The sequence below is a fragment of the Panthera pardus genome, unplaced genomic scaffold (assembly GCF_024362965.1).
Source record: "Panthera pardus isolate Hobbes unplaced genomic scaffold, ASM2436296v1 HiC_scaffold_5, whole genome shotgun sequence".
In the NCBI taxonomy this organism is placed as follows: Eukaryota; Metazoa; Chordata; class Mammalia; order Carnivora; family Felidae; genus Panthera; species Panthera pardus.
In genome coordinates, this window is record NW_026526980.1 from 14,551,025 (window position 1) to 14,571,583 (window position 20,559).

The 20,559-nt window shown below is 45.8% G+C and overlaps 1 protein-coding gene across 1 annotated transcript; it reads left to right on the forward strand.

Moving 5' to 3' along the window:
- The first annotated feature begins 2 nt into the window (after nt 1-2).
- CHP2 (calcineurin like EF-hand protein 2) lies at nt 3-2,952 on the forward strand. Its single transcript, XM_019430434.2, has 7 exons — nt 3-204; nt 637-709; nt 807-887; nt 1,027-1,157; nt 1,343-1,404; nt 2,398-2,520; nt 2,719-2,952. Exons 1-7 carry the CDS (start codon nt 138-140, stop codon nt 2,770-2,772), a joined length of 591 nt encoding a protein of 196 aa, XP_019285979.1. The 5' UTR covers nt 3-137; the 3' UTR covers nt 2,773-2,952.
- Nucleotides 2,953-20,559: the final 17,607 nt, after the last annotated feature.

Here is a 20,559-nt window from a genome sequence, read left to right on the forward strand (position 1 = left end):
GGGAGGCGAGGCACGCGGGGGTTCCCGAGCCTGGCTCCGCGCCAGGCCTGCGCCCTTCGGCCCTGGGGCCACGGGGGCGGCCGCGCCCGGGAGCGGGAGGCTAGCGCGCGGGGCCGGGCGGCTCAGCAGGCGCAGCCATGGGCTCCCTCGGCTCCCACGCCGCGCGCATCCCCGACGCGGACAGCATCCGGCGGGAAACCGGCTGTGAGCGGGGCACGGGGCTCCGACCCAGAGATGCGGGGGGTCCGGGGAGATGGGGCGGGCCCGGAGGGCGCCCGGGATCGCAGGCGCGGGCTCCCGGGGTCCAGGTCTGGGGCGCGTCAGGGCCCCGGGCTTGGCGGCCAGGTGTCCTCGAGCCCGGCAGGGGTGCGGGGGGCGGGGGGGGGGGGCGCGGAGAGGGGAACAGGAGGGAGGCGGCTGGCGTCGGCTCCTCGGGTCTCCGGCGGGAGCGCAGGGACACGGCTCCGGGCGTCGTCACGCCCCCTGCAGCCCGGCCGCGCGGCCCCGGGTCCCCGGCGAGCGTCCCCTCCGGCGAATCCCGGTTCCCCGCCCACGGCCCGGGGCCGCCCGGGGAGGGTCCAGTGGCGGGTCCCGAGCGCCCGCGGCCGCATCACCCTTCCGCCTTCCGTCCCGTAGTCTCGCAGGCCAGTCTGCTCCGCCTCTACCACCGGTTTCGGGCACTGGACAGGAACAAGAAGGGCTACCTGAGGTGAGGGGGCGCTGGCCTTAGGACCCGCCACGTCTGCCTCTCTGAGCCCCTTCCTCTCTTTAACCCTCGGTCTACCCCTCCGACTTTGACTCGACAGCCGCATGGATCTGCAGCAGATTGGGGCTCTGGCCGTGAACCCCCTGGGAGAACGCATTATAGACAGCTTCTTCCCTGATGGGTGAGGCCTCGCTGGGGGCGGGGAGATGGAGGGAAAAACTTGGTGTGTGTGTGTGTGGGGGGGGGGGGGGGGGTGGGGGTGGGGATCTAACGGAGACAGAGGGAGGGCCAAAGCGACCACTGCATCTCCCCCACCCCAGGAATCTGCGTCTGGATTTCCCAGGCTTTGTCAGAGTCCTGGCTCATTTTCGTCCCATCGATGATGAGGACCCAGGAATTCGAGACCCCAAGGAACCTGAACCCCTCAACAGCAGAATGAACAAACTTCGCTGTGAGTTTGTGGGGACCCACCTCTCCCCAAGTGAGACCCTTGGTATACCACACCGGTGAGAGGCCCCAGGCACCTCCCTCTCTTAGCGGGCCTATAGAGGACCTCCCCTCCTCCTCCAGGGTGACCTGCTGGAAGAGAACCAGGGGAAGACCCACCTACCTTTTCCTTCCTCCATTCTCTTCCAGTCGCATTTCAGCTCTATGACCTGGACCGGGACGGAAAGATCTCCCGGCACGAGATGCTACAGGTTGGAAGGACGCAAGGACCAGAGATGTGATGTGTGGAGCGTGGGTGGTCGAAGGGAAAGGTTGCGGGGGGGGGGGGGGGGGGGGAGGGGTGCAGATGACTGGTCCATGGTGGTCGCAGATGACTGGGGTATTGAGTGAGAAACAGGGATTGGGTGAGGTCTATGGAAATGGGATGGGGAACAGTTGGGCATGAGGTTGGAAATAGATCAGTGGTTCTTTTTAAAAGTTTATTTATTTATTTATTTTGAGAGAGAGAGAGCCCGCATGCACAAGTGTGATTGGAGTAGGGGCAGAAAGAGAGAAAGAGAGAGTCCCAAGCAGGCTTCCCACTGTCAGAGCAGAGCTCAAGGCAGGGCTTGATCTCACCAACCACGAGATCATGACTAGAGCCCAGACTAAGAGTCCGTGGCTTAACCCCAACCGAGCCACCCAGATGACCCAATAGATCAGTGGTTCTTGAACGGGGGCGATCTTGCCTTTTGAGTGACCTTGGCAATATCTAGAGATATTTTTGGTCGTCACACCCCGGGGGCGGGGCAGCACTACTGCCATCTAGTGGGTAGAAGTCAAAAATGCTGCTAAACATCTTTCAATACACAGGATAGCCCCCATTTCCCCCCACAGCAAGGAGTTAACTGGCCCCAAATGTCAACAGTGCTGAGATTCAGAAACTCTGGAATAGATGCTGTGAGGGGGGTGGATGGGTAGAATGGGGAATAGTGGGAGGTTGTGGTGGGGGATGGGAGGAGGTTGGGTTCTAAGGCTTGGGGTTGGGTGATGAGTTTGGGTATACTACTGAGGTGAGTGTGGGATAGTGAGGGACAGGTGGGGGTTTGAGTGGAGAAGCAGTAGGGGAAATTACTGGGGGGAGATGGTAGGGAGTGAAGAAATGGATGAGGGGAAGATTACAAAATTGGTAGTAACATTTGGGATGATGCGGGCAAGGTTTGAGGGATAGGGTTGACTCCTCTTGTGCCCTCCGCACCTCCCAGGTCCTCCGGCTGATGGTTGGGGTGCAGGTGACAGAAGAGCAGTTGGAGAGCATCGCCGATCGCACGGTGCAGGAAGCGGATGAAGATGGAGATGGGGCTGTGTCCTTCCTGGAGTTCACCAAGGTCACAATGCCCTCAGGCCTGGGGAGTGGATGTCAGGAGTCCCTGGGACAGATGCACATGGGAAAGGCAGTTAGAAGGAGGTGGGCAGAAGGAGAGGGGTAGCCAAGGAAGGGTGTAGCGTTGGGGATGGGAGAGGAGGTTGAAAGCCTAGAGGACTGGGCTCTTGACCACCACCCATCCCCCCCACTCCCCCCACAGTCCTTGGAGAAGATGGACATCGAACAGAAAATGAGCATACGGATCCTGAAGTGACCCCCTTTGTGCCTTTGGCTGCCTTACGCAGACCAGTTCAGCCCGGGATTTGTCTTCAGCCCCTGCAGAGGCAGGGCCCCAATAAACTATATTCTTGTGTCTAAGCTAAACTCTCTTTGGGGCCAAGGAAGGCAAGCTGGAAGCGTGTGTACCAAATAAAGTCTAGCTCATTTGATGTCAGATTTGTGAATCAGCCAGTGATCTTGTGGTTGCAAGCCACTGAAAACCCAATTTAACGTGAGTTAAGTAAAAAAGGGATTTTATGGACTCACATAATTAAAAGGTTTGAAAGTATCTTCAATATACTGGAAAAGTCTGGAGGTGTCTTCAGGCACAGTTAGTGTCAAAGGACTTCTGTCATGCTATCAGGACTCAGTTATTAATTTCCCTCAATCAGCTTTCGTGTTGGCTTTATTCTCAGGGGCTTCTTTCCTCATGGGGGAGGATGGCCACCAGCAGCTCCAGGCTCCCATCCTACTAGCCTAGTAATCCAGTGGGAAGGGATTTCCTTTTTCAGTAATTCTAAGCGGAGTGTCATTGGCCTACGTGCATTCTTGTCCCTAATGCCAGGGAAATGGAGTGCTCGAATTGGCCTGGCCTGTGTCATGGGCTAACTGCTAAAGCCAGAAAATAAAGCCTGTAGACTCAGGGTGAGGTAAGGAGTAGTTGCTTAAAGGAAAATGAAGTGTCATGATCAGAAGAAGGGGGGATGATGCCAGTCAGGCAAAACAAGAGGTGTCCATTACTGTTAGGTTGACCCAATGGAGGGATTCTTGAAGTCTGACTTTTTAAATGGGTTTTCACTGATTCCGTGGGTGTATGCCAGTGTGTTGGTGGCAGGCAGGTGGGGGAAGAGATGGTGTAAATGTAATGAACAACACATACCTTCCTGGGGTATGAAATTATGCAGATTTGGAGAAGAATTCCATTTTTTCATGACAAGTTCCAATACTGATATATCACAGAATAGAGTATAAAAATCACATAAAACTGTGAGATTCTGGGGTGCCTGGGTGGCTCAGTTGGTTGAGCATACCAGTCCTGATTTTGACTCAGGTCATGATCCCAGGGTCATGGGATGGAGCCCTGCACTGGGCTCCATGCTGAGCATGGAGTAACTTAAGATTCTCTTTCTTCCCATATGCTCCTCTCTCCTGCTCTCTCTCTCTCTCTCTAAAAAAACAAACAAAATAAAAAAAAAAAAACCACCTGTGAGATTCTTTGCTATAGCAAAGCACTCTGGCTGTACCTATAGGAGATGCTATTGGTGCCCTGCCCATATCTCCTTCCAGGGCTGTGCTGGACTTGTCTTGTATCAACACATGAGAGTCAACCATGCGCATGGCTTCCAACGCTGCTTTCAGTAACATCACATTGGTAGCTTGAATTGGCTGTAGTGGGGATATTTACAGCATGGACATTGGCAAATGCAACAGGTCAGTGCTTTTCTGCTGAGGAGAGCCCACTGTTAAACATTTATCAGCACACCACCTGCTCGGCTTTCACCATTACTGAACATGTTAGTGGCTTCTATTTTTACATCAGCTTTATTGAATTGTACTTGGTGCACAAAATTAATGTGTGCAATTTGATGAATTTGGACATAGGTATACACTCAAATTACTATCACCACAATCAAGATAATAAACATCCATCATCTCCAAAATTTCCTTGTATCACTTGTGGTATCTGTGTGTGTGTGTGTGTGTGTGTGTGTGTGTGTGTGTGTGTAGTGTGGTTAGAACACTTAACATGAGATCTACCGGCTTAACAAATTCTGAAGTGTATAACACCATGTCGTTACCTATAGGCACAGTGCTGTATGGAAGATCTCTGGGACTTTACTCATCTTGGATAACTGTAACTTTATACCTGTTGAACAACAGCTTGTCTCCTGCTCCTTGCCCACCCCTTGATGACGACCATTCTATTGTCTACTTCTATGCTTTTGACTCTGAGATTCATATGAGAGGAACCGTATGGTATTTCTTTCTGTGATTCATTTGTTTCACTGAGCGTAATACCCTCTAGGCTCATCCACATTGTCACAAATGATAGAATGTCTTTCTTTTTTGGGACCAAATAATATTCCATTGTGTGCGTATGTTACATTTTCTTTATCCACTTATCTATGTCAAGGGACATTTGGGTTGCTAATAATCCTGCAATGAACATGGGAGTCCACTTATCTCTTCGAGATAGTGATTTCATTTCCTTTGGATACATACCCAAAAGTGGGGTTGGTGGATCCTATGGTAGCTTTAGTTTTTAATTTTTTGAAGTTTTTAATTTTTTCTTCCTACAAGCACAGATGATACTCTGCTCATGGACTTTGTCTGGCACAGACATGTACTTAGCTTATGTGAGGGCAAGTTGAAGTACTGGGGAGTTAATGGCCCTAGGAGTGGCTCTCAACCAATGACAGGTAGAGAATGGCAGATAAATACGCAGTTTATCCACCGGGGAGGCTGGACAGTTTAGAGGCATGTTCTTTTCACTCTTGAAATCCTCTAGCAGGTTTGAGCCCGGTTACCCACAGCGTGGGGCTGCTTGTTAAAGAACCCTGTATTGTCTCCTTTCCTCTGGTCTCATCCCCACTCTTTGTCCACTGCTTCCTGGATTCTCTCACAGATAAACAATTTGCCCTCCAATCTACTGGGCATTTCTGGGGAAACCCAACTGAGGATGTACAAGACCATCCATAACACACATTCACACTGTGGTTGTAGGCACTCAGGGCACACTTTATTTTAAACTTAAAAGAAATAGAGAAATAGAGGGAAAAGGGATATGGAAGGGGGAGAGGTATATTTCTTTTTTTTTTTTTTAAGTATGTTTACTTATTTTGAGAGAGAGAGAGAGAGAGCGAATGAGCACAAGCAGGGGAGGGTCAGAGAGAGAGGAGAGAGAGAGAGAATCCCAAGCAGTCTGTGTGCTGTCAGTGCAGAGCCTAACATGGGGCTCAATCCCACGAACTGGAGATCATGACCTGAGCCAAAGTCAAGAGTCATTCACTTAACCGACTGAGCCACCAGGCACACCAAGATATCTTTCTCTCTCTTTTTTTTAATGTTTATTTATTTTTGAGAGAAAGAGAGAGACAAGGTGCAAGCAGGGGAAGGGCAGAGAGAGAGGGAGACACAGAACCCAAAGCAGGCTCCAGGCTCTGAGCTGTCAGCATAGAGCCTGACGTAGGGCTCAGACTCACAAACCATGAGATCACGACCTGAGCTGAAGTCGGCCACTTAACCAACTGAGCCACCCAGGCACCCCAAGATATCTTTCTTTATAACTGGTCTTTTTGCCAGTATAGTTTCTCAAATTTTCCTGATGGTAAATATATGATTGAAAAGTTTAGACCCTTAGGCCCCATTGAGAGCTCCTGAGTCCATAGGGAAATCTATATTTTTAGCACGTGATTCTGATGGAGGTTGAAGGACCAAACTTTAGAAACACTAAAGCTTCTGGCCAGACTCCTAGTGACAGCTCTCTATAAAAAGTTCTCCAACATCCAGGGGCGCCTGGGTGGCTTGGTTGGTTAAGCGTCTGAGTGGCTCGGGTCACGATCTCGAGGTGCTTTGGATTCTGTGTCCCCCTGGGAAGGCCTCCCAGGAAGGTCTCCCAGCCATTCCTGCCCACACGTGCTCTGTGCTGATGGTCAGTGCTACTGACCTACAAAGGGTTCCTGGAGGATCCAGTACTAGGGGATCCCCAGGACTCTACTCCCTATTTTGGTGGATGGAAGAGCAGATTAGCAAGAAAGCCTCCTGACCCAGCACACGCTCAGGAGGCTGGAGACTTTTGTCATGCGGGAAGGAAGGGGGATGTCCGTCTGGCTGGGGTAGCACAAGGTTACCTTCCTGTTTTGATATCCACTCTGATGGAGTTGCCTGTGGATACGTTCATTGAAGTGGAGAGGGGAGGCTAGGGACCCCTGTGGGGAGCCCCTGGGCTCTGAGCAGCAGTTGCTGAATTTAAGTGATTTGTTTCCCACCCTCATTATTGTTGCCATACAGCACCTAGTCTCTGTCATTATTCACCTATTATTTGCCTTTGAACAGATTAATTTAAAATGGATACATTTGGGGCGCCTGGGTGGCTTAGTCAGCTAAGCATCCATATTTGACTTCAGCTCAGGCCATGATCTCACAGTTCATGGGTTCGAACCTCGCCTCAGGCTCCATGCTGGCAGTGCTGATCTTGCCTGGGATTCTCTCTCCCTGCCCTTCCTCTGCCCACACACACACACTCTCTCTCTCCAAATAAATAAATAGACTTAAAAAAATAAAAGTAAAAAAAGTAAAACATCACTGTCATAAATTAGACACCAGCACCAATTGCCATAAGTAAAATAATTGTACAAAGGCAGTAGATACAAAGAACCCCCCAAAAATGTCAGAAAGAGAGATTAGCACATGCCGAAGAGTTATAAAAACAAATCGACAACAAACAGAGCTTCTCTTCCTTGATCTGAAAGACGGAAAAATAATTGAGAAGGAAATGGCCTTCTCACCGTGTGATTCAGTGATGCTATTTAAAGCTGCAAGCTTACTCTCAAAAATCATCCTGGGTACATGAGTTGTGTGTTCCCCACACTGTGGAACCACTGGCTGAGGGGCTCTATGAAGAGGCAGCCGCCAGTGGGCTAGACACCCTGCCCTCAGGCTGGCTGCTGGTCAGATTGGACTTGGTAGAGGTTGGCTGTGGAAATGGAGTCCACTGACTAGATTGGATCCAGGGAAAAGCAGCAAGGTGTTATGATAAAGAATTTATTACAGAGCTGGAGATGTTGTGAGCAATGGCTTTCTGCTGGCAGGGTCCTAGACGTGTGCTTGGGAGCCTCACTTGAGAGGGGCCTCCCAGAGGGGTGTGGCACAGCCACTGGAGCTGTCCTAGCTTGTTCCACCAGGGCTACTTTGAAGGGCTTCAGCTGACCTGGAATTTTCTGGATCCATGTACATAGCCATCTGCATGTCCTGAAGAAAAGATGGAAGTTATGGAGGGAAGCTCCTTTCCTTGCCAAGGTGACGGAACCTGAGACAGGGTGTAGGGAGCCCTGGGGAGGGCGGCAAGGAGAAGGACCTCAGTAGTGATGTTGCATAGACCTAATTATGGCTGCCATTGCCTCTTCCTAACTGATCTGGAAAATAGTTAAGAGAAGAACCATGAACTTGACTCTCAAATACAAGGAAACTCTGGGTTGTCCTCAGCCCCACCCAGCCAACAGCAATAAAACTCTCTTGATGTTTGAGAGGCAATATACAGGCTTGATTTCTGGTTATAGACCTACCCTGTGAATCAGTATGGCTCAGTTGAACAAGACTTCAGTTTGGGAGTTTTATTAGGCCTGAGATAGAATCTGCATGCTTCTAATTACTCATTGTACAACCTTGGGTAAGTTGCTTTGCCCTTCAGGGCCTCACCTTCTATTATCTATGAAACAGATGTTAGCAGCTACCTCTTGGAATTGTCTTGCTTTGTCCTTCCGGTAGCTGGCTGCCCTTCCCCCAACACTTCAGCTGAGGCCCTTTGGCCCTGTCTGTGAACGAGGACTATGGTCTGTATCAGTCAGGATTCTTCCCATTGTTAACCGGTTTATGAAAGAATAGGAATTTGTTGGTTCATATAACTGAAAGAAATGTCCAAAGATAAACCAGACAAAGGAGAGTCTCAAAAGCTCAAAGATATATATCATCGGAAACTAGTCTTTCCATTCCTCACCTCTGTCTTCCGGTGTTGGTTTAATTCCTAAGCAGGAACCCCAATGAAAAGAGAGCTTCTCTTCCCAGACAGTCCTGCCCAATGTCTCAGAAGGGAACCTCAGCCTACTCACTGTAGGTAGGTGGGTGGGCCACTCTAGTTAGCCAGACTTGGTCACGTGCTCACCCCAGGAACTGGAGATTGCGAACTCACTTGGACCAATTACAGTGTGTGTGTGTGTGTGTGTGTGTGTGTGTGTGTGTGTATGTTCCCTAAAGGAAAATCAGAATGCAGTTGCCAGAAGAGGGCCACATGCTGGGCAGGCAGAATCAACAAATAACTATATAAGAGTTAGGGGGTTCTTTTTGCTACAAATAACAGAATTACCAACTGACCGTGGATGAAACAATTAAGACAATTATGTCACACGACAAGATGTTTTGAGTGGTAGGCAGTCTCAGATTGTTGAATGGTTCAACAATTTTGTCAAGGAGCCAAGATCTTTCTCTTCCAATTCCTCAGGAGATTAGCTTTTAATTCTCCAGCTTCCAGCTCTGTGCTGACACGGGTGAGCCTGCTTGGGATTCTCTCTCTCAACCTCTCTCTCTACCCTTCCCCTGCTCATGCAAAGTCTCTCTCTCTCTTTCTCAAAAAAAAAAAAAAAAAAAAAAAATTAAATAAGCATTCCAAAAAAAATTTTTTTAATGAGTTCTGGGAGGTGGTTCAGGGGATGGGTAAAATAGATGATGGGGATTAAGGAGGGCTCTTCCTGTGATGAGCGCTGGGTGATGTATAGAAGTGTTGAATCACTAAATTCTACACCTGAAACTAATATTTCACTGTATGTTAACTAGAATTTCAATAAAAACTTGAAAAAGAAAAAAATAATAAAAGTGAATTTTAAGATGAGTCTCACCTTAGCAATTCGCATTTGGCATGAGACAATTATTATTATTTTTTTTTTTCTGCAGAAAGCTTTGTTGTTTCCATTTTGGTCCAGGGCTCCAGGGTGGTTGAAAGACTGTCTAGTGGCTGCAGGGAGAGGCTTAGGCACAAGCCCCAGCACCAGAGGGGTGCCAGAGGGGCCCTCAAAGGCTGCGGGCTCCTAGTCCTTCTAGATCAACTTGGGGGCCAGCCAGCCTGCGGAAGTGACATCTCCTTGGTGAGTTTCACCTCCTTATCCAGGAAGTGGGTCTTCAGGAAGTCACAGAGCAGGGGGTGTGCGCTGGCAGATCCAAACGTGCCTGCTTCAGGTTCTTCTCCAGAACCAGGGCGGCCTCCCTGGCGTCCAGGGCTTTACCCCACTCATCCTGCGAGGGCTCCTGAATGCCCGGGAAGAGGGCGAGGCCTCTCGCATGGTATGCATCTTTTAGAGAGCCTTGCGCTCCTTGCCAAATCAGGAGGCAGAGAGCCAGGCCATTGTGGTGGAAACAGAAGCCCAGAGAGAAGTTGGAGTAGGAGGCTCACAAGTGCGTGTCCACCAGCCAGTTGACACGGCTTACACCTCGGTGGAATAATTCTGATGAATGTGGGAGCTCGTGGTTGATCTGTAACAAGATGCTCAGCTCAGAATAGGGCGTTGGCTGGTCCGGGAGACAGCGGGTGGCCGAGAAGATGGCTCTGAAGGTTGTGACTGGAAAAAATGGAGGGTGGTTGCAGGCTGGTAGAAGGGGTGTCCCAGGGTCTGTTCCCTCCAAACACTGTTGAAGCAAGAGACAGAACCGGGCGACCACTGTCTGGGCATACCGCCATGAAACACAAATTATTAAAACATAGTTATGTTAAATAGTTAATATTTATCATGAAACCAAAATAATGAAAACATAGTTATGTTAACTATTAAACATAACTATTTTTTAATGTGTATTTATTTTTGAGAGAGACAGAGCATGAGCAGAGGAGGGGCAGAGACAGAGGGAGACACAGAATCCAAAGCAGGCTTCAGGCTCTGAGTGGTCAGCACAGAGCCTGACGTGAGGCTCAAACCCACGAATCACGAGATGGTGACTTGAGCCAAAGTGGTAGGCTTAACCGACTGAGCCACCCAGGTGCCCCTAAACATAACTATTTAACATAACTAACGGTTAACTATTTAACATAACTGTATTTTCATTATTTTGTTTTCACATATTAGCATATGATAACTATTTAACTTATAGTTGCTTAACATATAGGTTAAATAGGGGCGCCTGAGTGGTTCAGTTGGTTAAGCCTCCAATTTCGGCGCAGGTCATGATCTCTCGGCTTGTGGGTTTGAGCCCCACGTTGGGCTCTGACAGCTCAGAGCCTGGAGCCTGCTTTGGATTCTGTGTCCCTCTCTCACTCTGCCCCTCCCCTGTTCATTCATTCTCTCTCTCTCTCTCTCTCTCTCTCTCTCATAAAGAAACATTAAAGATTTTAAATAAAAAAATAAAGGTTAAATAGTTAATATTTATCATGAAACCAAAATAATCAAAACAGTTGGGATACTGTTACAGAAAGATCAATGGGACAAAAAAAGAAAGTAGAAATATATACAAACACACACTCCCAGTACAATATAATTTCACATGTTTATATATGAGACTACCAAATCACATCATAGAATGAAATAATAAATGGCTTAGAAAAAAAGATATAAATGAATACTAATATAATCTTGAGATGCCCAAGGCTTTTCTAAGAATAATCACCAAGGAAAGTATTAATAGTGTTAGCTATATAAAAATTTAACATTTCTGTATCTCCAAAGCACACTGAAAAATATAAAGGCAAAGGACAGACTGGAGAATTATTTGCATTATGTATATCAGACAGAGGGTTAAGATCTTTTACATATAAATAGCTCTTGCAAATCCATTAGAAAAAGATGAATATCATGCAGGCAAGGATATGAACAAGAAATTTTTAAAAAGAAATACCCCAAGGCATGTAAAAATGTCCAGACTCAATGCTGCTTAAATTCTCACTGAAATCATTATTCTTCTAAGGATCACATTTGGTTTCATAACTTAAAAGCCTTAAAAATGGCCACACTCTTTCATCCAGAACTCCCATTCCTAGGAATTTATCCTAAGTAAATAATTTGACCTACCGGGGGCGCCCGGGTGGCTCAGTCAGTTAAATGTTTATTTATTTATTTTGAGAGAAAGAGAGAGAGAGTACTCAGGCATGCAGGAGCAAGCAGGGGAGGGGCAGAGAGGGAGAGAGATAATCCCAAGCAGGCTCCATGCATTATCAGCATGGAGCTTGACTTGGGGCTAGATCTAATGAACCAGGAGATCATAACCCGAGCTGGAATCAAGAGTCTGCTGCTTAACCAACTGAGCCACCCAGGTGACCTTGGAATAAGAGATTTATTGTGGGAGCAGGGAATCGGTGGTAACGTAACCAGTATGCAAGGGGGTGGCTTTTTGGAATCTGGTGTTGTGCGTGAAAGTCAGCAGCGTCACCAGCTAGGAAGGAAAAATACCTATGAAGCGGGGAAATGCAAAGATGAGCAGAAGCGCATGAGGACAGCATGGAACATACAAGGACAGACTGGAACATGCATCTGTTACTACCTCCAACTTTGATGATGTGGGTAACTGGCAGGAGAAGCTGGCACCCATTGTGCACATGACCCAGGGTGTGGAGAAGCAGAAGGACACCCATGGTTGTTGGGGCAGCTGGAGGCATGGCTGGTGGCCCATGCCAATGAGATGAACCAGCAGATCAGCTTCCCCGTGTATGACTGGCAAGAGGGCTGTATGCCGACCTACAGACCATAAAAATGGCTGCTTCTTTGCTTCCAGTTGCCAAACCTTGCACACATTTTGCTCATGGCCAGCTGTAACCCAGACCATAGGGAAGGGAATTCTTAGAAATGTAGTCCTAGCTCAGCTAAATTAAAGCAGATGAAATCACCACAATGGGATTGGTTAAAAATAATCTGATATATTCATAAAATGAGATGGTATTTATCTGTTTAAAATGATGTTGTGGATGAATACTTACTGTCATTGAAAGACAATATGTGTAGCATGACCCTGTCTGTAAAGATCTATATTAACATGTAAAGACAAGGGTTCTGGGGCCTGGGTGGCTTAGTTGTTTAAGAGTCCGATTTCGGCTCAGGTCATGATTTCATGGTTCATAGGTTCGAGCCTTGCGTCGGGCTGTGTGCTGACAGCTCAGAGCCCGGAGCCTTATTCGGATTCTGTGTCTCCCTCTCTCTCTGCCCCTTCCCCTGTTCATGCTCTGTTTCTCTCTCTCTCAAAAATGAATAAATATTTTAAAAAATTTAAAAAAATAAGACAAGTGTTCTAAGATGTTAAACTTTTAAAACAAAAACAAAAGTCTAATTGGGTCAACTCCTCTCCTTTAAACTCTGAAATAGTTTCCCACAATTTATGAGGGGTAACTATTTTGGTAGCGTCCCGGGCCCTCTGTGATACAGATTATGTCTGCAGCCTTCCAGCTCCATCCCATAGTCCTGCGTGTTTATTGTTCCGTGCTCCAGGAATGCTAAACCCCTGAGGGTGTTCCTCACTGGCACCATGTGGTTGCTCACTGACTCAGGCTTTCCTCTTTACTTGGACTGTCTTTCCCCTCAGTCTTTGCCTGGTTAGTTCCTACTTACCATTTAAGACCTTTCCTGGTAGCACTTGGTTGAGCCATTTGCAACTCTATAGTTCCCCAAACTGTCTGAACATTAAAATAAATTATCCAGGAAGCTTAAATAAAATATATACCTGGGCTTCACCATAGACTTCCTACAATATAAGTTGCAGAGGTGGGGCCAGGAATGCCAGTAGATTATTTCAGAAATAGATTTGTCTGCAGGTAACAGAGGACGAAATAACAATGGCTCCAACAAAATTGATGTCTATTTCCCTCCCACATACACGTTGAAATTAACATGACAGCTCTGCTCTGGATGCTGGTTAGGAGGTCAGACTCCTTCTGCATTGTCGCTCTGCCATTCCTAAAAGCTTCCCTCTCTATGGTCCAAGATGGCGCACCACTGTGTCTTCATTCCAGCCAGTGGGAAGAGGGGAGGTGAAGAGGCAGGGTGCACACCTTCCACTGCAGTGCACTGCTTGAAAGTTGCATATATTGCTTTCCCTCACATCCACTGGCCAGAACTCAGTCTCCTTAGATTCCAGAGGGGCCAGGAAATGTAGTCTTTATTCTGGATGGTCAAGTGCAGAGCCAAAAGTTCAATTTTTTTTTTCTTAGGAAGAAGAAGAGAATAGATTTGGGGGACAAATAGTAATGTCTACAATAGTGTTTCTAAAAACTCAACTTCCCAGGAAATAGCTTCTTATAGGTATGAGTGTTTGGAACTACTAGAAGCTTCTTGGAGTGGTGCCAACCAAAAGGGTTATCATATCAGCATTCATCATATTGTTTTAGAATGGCCTCTTTTTGATGGGCTTCACCTAAGGGTGTGGTCTCCTTAGGGGCAGGAACCATGCCAATATTTCTGAGCCTTGGTGCAGAGTAGATGCTCACTAAATTTTGTCACAGTATTTGAATGGTGCCCATATATCCCATGGGCATAATACACATTTTTAAATTTCTTTTTAAATGATGGCCAAACTTTTCAAATAGTTACATTGCTCTGAACTACAGTATTTTTATATTTTTACTGAATTATAACTATAAAGGCATAATAATTATGGCTACTTCTTATTGGACTAAGCCCTCCACAAGCATCAGGTCATTTAATTCTTACACTAAACCTATGAGTTAGGTTTTTAAAACAAAAATTTTTTTGATGTTTATTTATTTTTGAAAGAGAGAGACAGACAGACAGAGGGCAAGCAAAGGAGGGGCAGAGAGAAAGGGAGACACAGAATCCAAAGCAGGCTCCACGCTCTGAGCTGTCAGCACAGAGCCTGATGTGGGGCTTGAACTCACAAACCCTGAGCTCACGACCTGAGCCAAAATCAGACACCCAGCTGATTGAGCCACCCAGGTGCCCCAAGTTAGGTATTTTTATTAATGGAACATGGATGTGAAGTACTATTTTCAAGGTCATGTATCTACTAAGTGGTAAAATCTGTGGTTCTTGCTCTTTTTTAAAATGTTTATTTACTTATTTTGAGAGAGAGAGAGAGAGAGAGGCAGGGAGAGAGGGAAGGATACAGAGAGAGGGAGACAGAGAATCCCAAGCAGAGAGTTCGATGCAGGACTCCATCTTGGGAACCATGAGATCATGACCTGAGCCGAAACCAAGAGTTGGCCGCTTAACCCACTGAGCCACCCACGTGACCCTGTGTGGTTCTTGCTCTTAAACATTTAGCCATTCTCTCTGTTGGGCAGTTGTTGGTTTCCAGTCACAGAGGTGTTTCTTTTAATTAAACATTCTCCCGGATTTTCTTCCAAGTTTATATATGAATTCTCATAATTACACTTCAGTGTATACTAGTTGGATATTGATGGGGTTCAGGACAGCTTGCCCCAAAAGATGCCGCTTTGGTATATTGGTTATTTTGAATTAAAATTATTTAAGAAACAGCCAGTGCCAGATGGACACTCTGACCCTGCCCTATCCCCCTGAAAGCAAGAAGTAAATTCCCCTCATGGACAGTGACCTCCCTGCATCCAGAAGAGATGGGGAATTCAAGGCTGAGAAGGCTGTAGAAACAACCATTATTATTTCTTCATTAATTTGGTGTCCCTGAGCCCAAACTGCTTTGTGTTGTCAATTATTCACAAACTTATTGTTTCTTTGTCTGAAAGGTATCAAACTGCCTGTTTTGGTCATTCTTTGAGTCTCATGTTTGTATGATCTCTCGTGTGTACAAAATTAAATTTGTTTTTCTCCTGTTAATCTGTCTCATGTCAACTATTAGATCAGCCAAAGAACCTAGAAGTGAAGAAAGGAAAAGTTGTTGTCCCCTACAATACTTAAGAGATCTGCTTGTCATTTCACAGCACAAAGATAACTCACACAAGCTGTGTAATACTGAAATCTTAACTTCTTATCAAAACCCCCCACCAATCTCTTTCCTCACTCTGAACAATATTTTTAGATTCCCTCAGGAGCAAATGATTACTTACTTAACTACTAATGTTCATTTACACTCTGACATGCCAAACAGGTGTCACATAGATAGATTATCAAGACAAGTCCACTCTCATGGAGCTCCTATTCTGGTGGACAATACCAAAAGCAAATATACAAAAACAAGTTAATTCCAGTACAGATAAGTGCTGTAAAGAAAGTAAAACACAGTGATTTTATAGGCAGTGATTGAGGCTGGGTGGGGTTCATTTAGATAAGATGGCTGATGAAGGCCTTTCCAAGGAAGTGATGTTGGAGGTGGGGCCTGAAGTCTGAGAGCAAGTTGGCCAGGGGATGGTCAGGAGGAAGCACATTCCAGCTAGAAAGCAAAGCAAGTACAAAGGTCCTGAGGTGGGAACAGAAAATGTTCAGTCAGTGAGGAGACAGAATTAAGAGATCTATGGAAAGAGGTGAGGGCCATATTGCATAGGCCAGTCTATGCAATTCTCCATTGGAGAGTTTTAAGTGGAGCTGAAGTATAATATGTTGCAAATTTTATTTTATTTATCTTTTTAAAAATTTTTAAATGTTTGTTTATTTTCGAGAGAGAGAGAGAGGGAGACACAGAATCTCCGAGCTGTCAGCACAGAGCCCGGCGCAGGGCTCGAACTCACGAACCATGAGATCATGACCTGAACCGAAGCCAGATGCCCAACTGACTGAGCCACCCAGATGCCCCATGTGTTGTAAATTTTAAATTCGTCACTTTGATTGCTGTGCAGAGAATGGATTATAAGGGAGCAGAGTGGAGGTGGGTTTTGTACTTCCTCAATACTTTAAACAGAATCACAATATGACCCAGTAATTCCAATCATAGGTCACATTGACCTTAAAAATAAAAGTTTATGGGGGCACCTGGCTAGCTCATTCAGTAGAGCGTGTGACTCTTGATCTCCGGGTCATGAGTTTGAGCCCCATGTTGGGTGTGGAGATTATTTAAACAAACAAATCCTTAAAAAATAAAAGTTTATTTTACGGCCAAAAAGTGGGCTTATTTGGGAAGAGGAGAGAATTACAATTTGGGACAAGCAAGCTATGGCAAAAACATAGGCTAGTCCAACAAACAGAGCTGAGGAATTTATTTTTATGGAGAAGGTGGAGGAAGTTAGGAGGGGTTGTTCTGAAGGAAGGTCCCTTGGAGTTTTCTCCAAAGAAGTTCCGGGTGACGATAGTTTCTCACTGGCTGAGTTGCAGCAATGGTTGATTTCTCATGGGAAATGCAGTGTCCATCTTTTCCTTTTGGGGACTGATTGTTTCCTAGGGAGGGTTCTTCTGTGGGGGTCGGAAATGGACAGTTCTTCCTGTGATTGATGGCTTGTGGTTTAACGTGAAAGCTTCCCCTTCTGGCCTCCCGACTTCAAAGGCATGAAGTATGGATATGTGCTACAACATGGACGAATCTTGAAAATACTATGCTGGGTGAAAGGAGCCACATGGACAAGGCCACAGATTGTATAATTCCTTATATGAAATGTCCAGAATAGGTAAATGCATGCGGACAGGGAAACAGAGCTGTGACGGGGGGCAGGATGGAACGGGTTTTGACTCTTAATGGATGTGAGGTTTCCATCTGGGGTTATGGATAAGTTCTGAAACTAGATAGTACCGATGGTTATACAACATTGCAAATGCATATAATGCCACTGAATTGTAAACTTTAAACGGTTAAAATGGAGCACCTGGGCGGCTCAGTTGGTTAAGCGTCTGACTCTTGATCTCAGCTCAGGTCATGATCTCATAGTTCTCATGGTTCATGAGATTGAGCCCTGAGTCAGGCTCTGTGCTGACAGTGTGGAGCCCCCTTGGGATTCTCTCTCTCCCTATTTCTCTCTGCCCCTGCCCCTTATGTGTGCTCTCTCTCTCTCTCAAAAATAAATGAACTTAAAAAAACTTAAAAAATGGTTAAGACGGTAAGCTGTATGTTACATGTATCTTACCACCACCACCACCATAATAATAATAGTCCCAATCATAAGCATCATTGTCATCATCATAATTACCTAAGGGTTTATTAAAAATGCAGCTTCTCAGGTCTTCTCTAGAGAGAATATGATTCCTCAGGTCTGGGGAATCCTAGAGACCTGCCACTAAAAAAAAAAAAAAAAAAAGAAGAAAAGAGTGGAAGCAGGAAGACCAGGTAGGAAGAGGGGTGACTTTGAGTAGGAAGGGACAGTGGCAGTTAGATTGAGAAAAGCATGGGACAGGGGTGCCTGACAGGCTCAGTCGATAGAACATGTGACTCCTGAAGTCCGGGCCATGAGTTTGAGTCCCATGTTGGGTGTAAGGATCACTTAAAAAAAAAAAATCAGAAAGGCATGGGACATAGATTTTTAATTTTTTTAAATGTTTATTTATTTTTGAGAGAGAGAGGACAAGTGTGGGAGGGGCAGAGAGAGAGAGAGGGAGACACAGAATCAGAAGCAGGCTCCAGACTCTGAGCTGTCAGCACAGGGCCCGATATGGCATGGGACATATTTTGAGGGGAGAGTCAACAAAACAGGCTCATGGTTTGAATGGGGGGTAGTAGAAGGTAAAAGAAGAATCAGAGATGGTTCATAGGCTTTTGGCGTCAACGTCTGGTTGGAGAATGGTGCCATTTATAGAGCTGAGAGATTCTAGGGAGGCCATAAGTTTGGGAAAATGAAGAGTTTTGTGCCTACTTAAGCAAAGTAGTATCTTTTCTTGGAGAGAGTCCCCGTTGCAGAGATTGCTAGATGCCTATTATAGCCCATCCATTCTCCCTTTCTTTAATCACAGAAAGCTGATTTTATTTGGAGTGGCAGGGTGCCCAGCTAAGTTTCCTTTAGCAGCGAAGGATGGCCAGTGAGCTACAAGCAGGTCTTTAAAACTCTTTAAAGAGGCGGGCCTGGGTGGCTCGGTTCGTTAAGCGTCCAACATCAGCTCAGGTCACGATGTCACTGTTCATGAGTTTGAGCCCCACATCAGGCTGTGCGCTGATGGTGTGAAGCCTGCTTGGGATTCTCTCTCCCCCCCCCCCCCCTCCCCCACTTGTGCTCTCTCTCTCTCTCTCAAAGTGAATAAATAACCTTAAAAAAAAAAACTCCTTAAAGAGGGATATTCAGTGGGGACATCCCTCTCATCTGCTTAGGACATGAGCTCCAGATGCCATAATGTGAACATGAATGACCTTGACCTTGAGGTTCAAAGTTACATGCTAAGCATCAGAGAAGGAGCCTGGATCCCAAATAACTTTGTGGAGGTGCCACACCAATTCCAGCCTTTTTCACCAGAGAATAAATCCTACATTGTTTAATCCATGGTAATTGGATCTCTTACTAGAAGCTGAACACAATTCCATTTTGATACGACACCAATTATAGAAAAATATATTTCCCTTGAGTTTCCAAAGTTTGCACCTTCATCCCCCTCCTCCTTGAAGCCGCATACTGAAGCACCTAGAAATAGTTTATTCGTACCATGTAAATCCAGTGCATCAAAAAAATTTTTTTTCTGAACCTGCTTCTGGGCCAGTTATCCCTAACCAACATGTGTCAGCAATATAAAACAAGCCATTTGTATCTTGAATGTGTCACTTTGGTGCAATCTCCTAAATTTTGATGTTTTAAGCATCATGCTTTGGGCATTAGTTAAAGGAGATAACACCAAAGAGGGTGATTGGGATTCTCTTGGTGCCAAGAATTATTCTGGTTTCTGTCCCACAGTTGAGAACATAAGTCCTTCAGTGCATATAGAAACACTGTTCAATCCTCTAGATACATTCTTTACACCCATAACAGAGAGTCTGGTACAGACTGGACATTGAGTCATTATTATTTTTTGAGCCTCTAAAAATGGCCATTTGAAAAAGTGTAAGATACATGTAGATACTTTTATGGAGAACACCCAGAGACTGTTGACGCTAATCACTTGTGAGCAGTGGGAATGGAGGTCAGGGAAGGGGATGGGAGATTTTTGCTTTCTAGACTACACCTTTATTATCACTTTTTATGCTTATTTATTTATTTTGAGAGAAGAGAGAGTGAGAGAGTGTGTGTGTGCACCAGCAGGAAACAGAGGGAGAGAGAATCCAAGCAGGTTCCATGCCATCAGTGCAGAGCCTGACGTGGGGCTCAAACCCACAAACTGTGAGATCATGACCTGAACTGAAATCAAGGGTCGGACGCTTAACCAACTGAGCCACCCAGTAGCCCCCAGATTACACCTTTTTTACTGCCATGGGTTTCATAGGGAGTGGTTAAGAGCGACAGTTCTAGATGATTCAAATCCCATTCCACCACTTACTGGCTCAGTGTCCCTGGGAAAGTTTATTTACTTTATTTATCAAACACTTACATTGCGATTAATATGTGCCAGGCACTGTTCTGGGCACTTTTTAATTTATTGTTATTGAAATATAACTGACATACAAAGTTATGGTCATTTCAGGCGTGCAGCATATTGTTCTGAGTATTTTAAAAAGTCATATAGAGAGGGCCCTCCATGGAAAGTAACTGAAGGCTGTCACCAGCAGCCAGGTGAATGAACATGTCCTTTGGTCCCTATAAAACCTTCAGATGGCTACAGCCCCAGTTTGAGTACAACTTTATGGAAGACCCTTAACCAGAAGCAGCTCCCTGAATTTTGACCCTCAGAAACTGTGTAAGATGATGAATGTTTGTTGTTTTGAGTTAACTTTTACATTCGTTTGTTACGCAGCAATAGCTAACTAATACAACCTCCCACCCGGGAGGCTCCCTGTCTTCTTGCTTCAGTCTGAACAGGCTCTCCCTAGGTCTGCTTCAAACTGTGGATTTCCTTCCATCCTAGGAATTTACTTTCCTTTTTTCCTAGTTCCACTGTTTCCTGGACTCCTGTTTTTCTCTTTGTAATTTTAATTTCTCATTTGGGTAGAGCATACTGTCTTGTAGAATCCTTAACAAGGAGTACATTAGTGAAAAACATTTTGAGGGCTTATATCATTGATAATGTCCATTCTGCTCTTATACTTGATTATAAGATATCAGGGTCTAGAATTTTAGGATGAAAATATTTTTTTCACTCAAAAATTTGAAAGCATTGCTTCATTTTCCTCC

What these genes read in the sequence shown, in the direction of transcription:
- CHP2 (XM_019430434.2), top strand. Translation starts at nt 138, where the DNA reads ATGGGCTCCCTCGGCTCCCACGCCGCGCGCATCCCCGACGCGGACAGC. An exon ending in GACAGCTTCTTCCCTGATGG is followed by an intron (nt 888 to 1,026) that starts GTGAGGCCTCGC and finishes CCCCCACCCCAG; the next exon opens with GAATCTGCGTCTGGATTTCC. An exon ending in CCTTCCTGGAGTTCACCAAG is followed by an intron (nt 2,521 to 2,718) that starts GTCACAATGCCC and finishes CTCCCCCCACAG; the next exon opens with TCCTTGGAGAAGATGGACAT.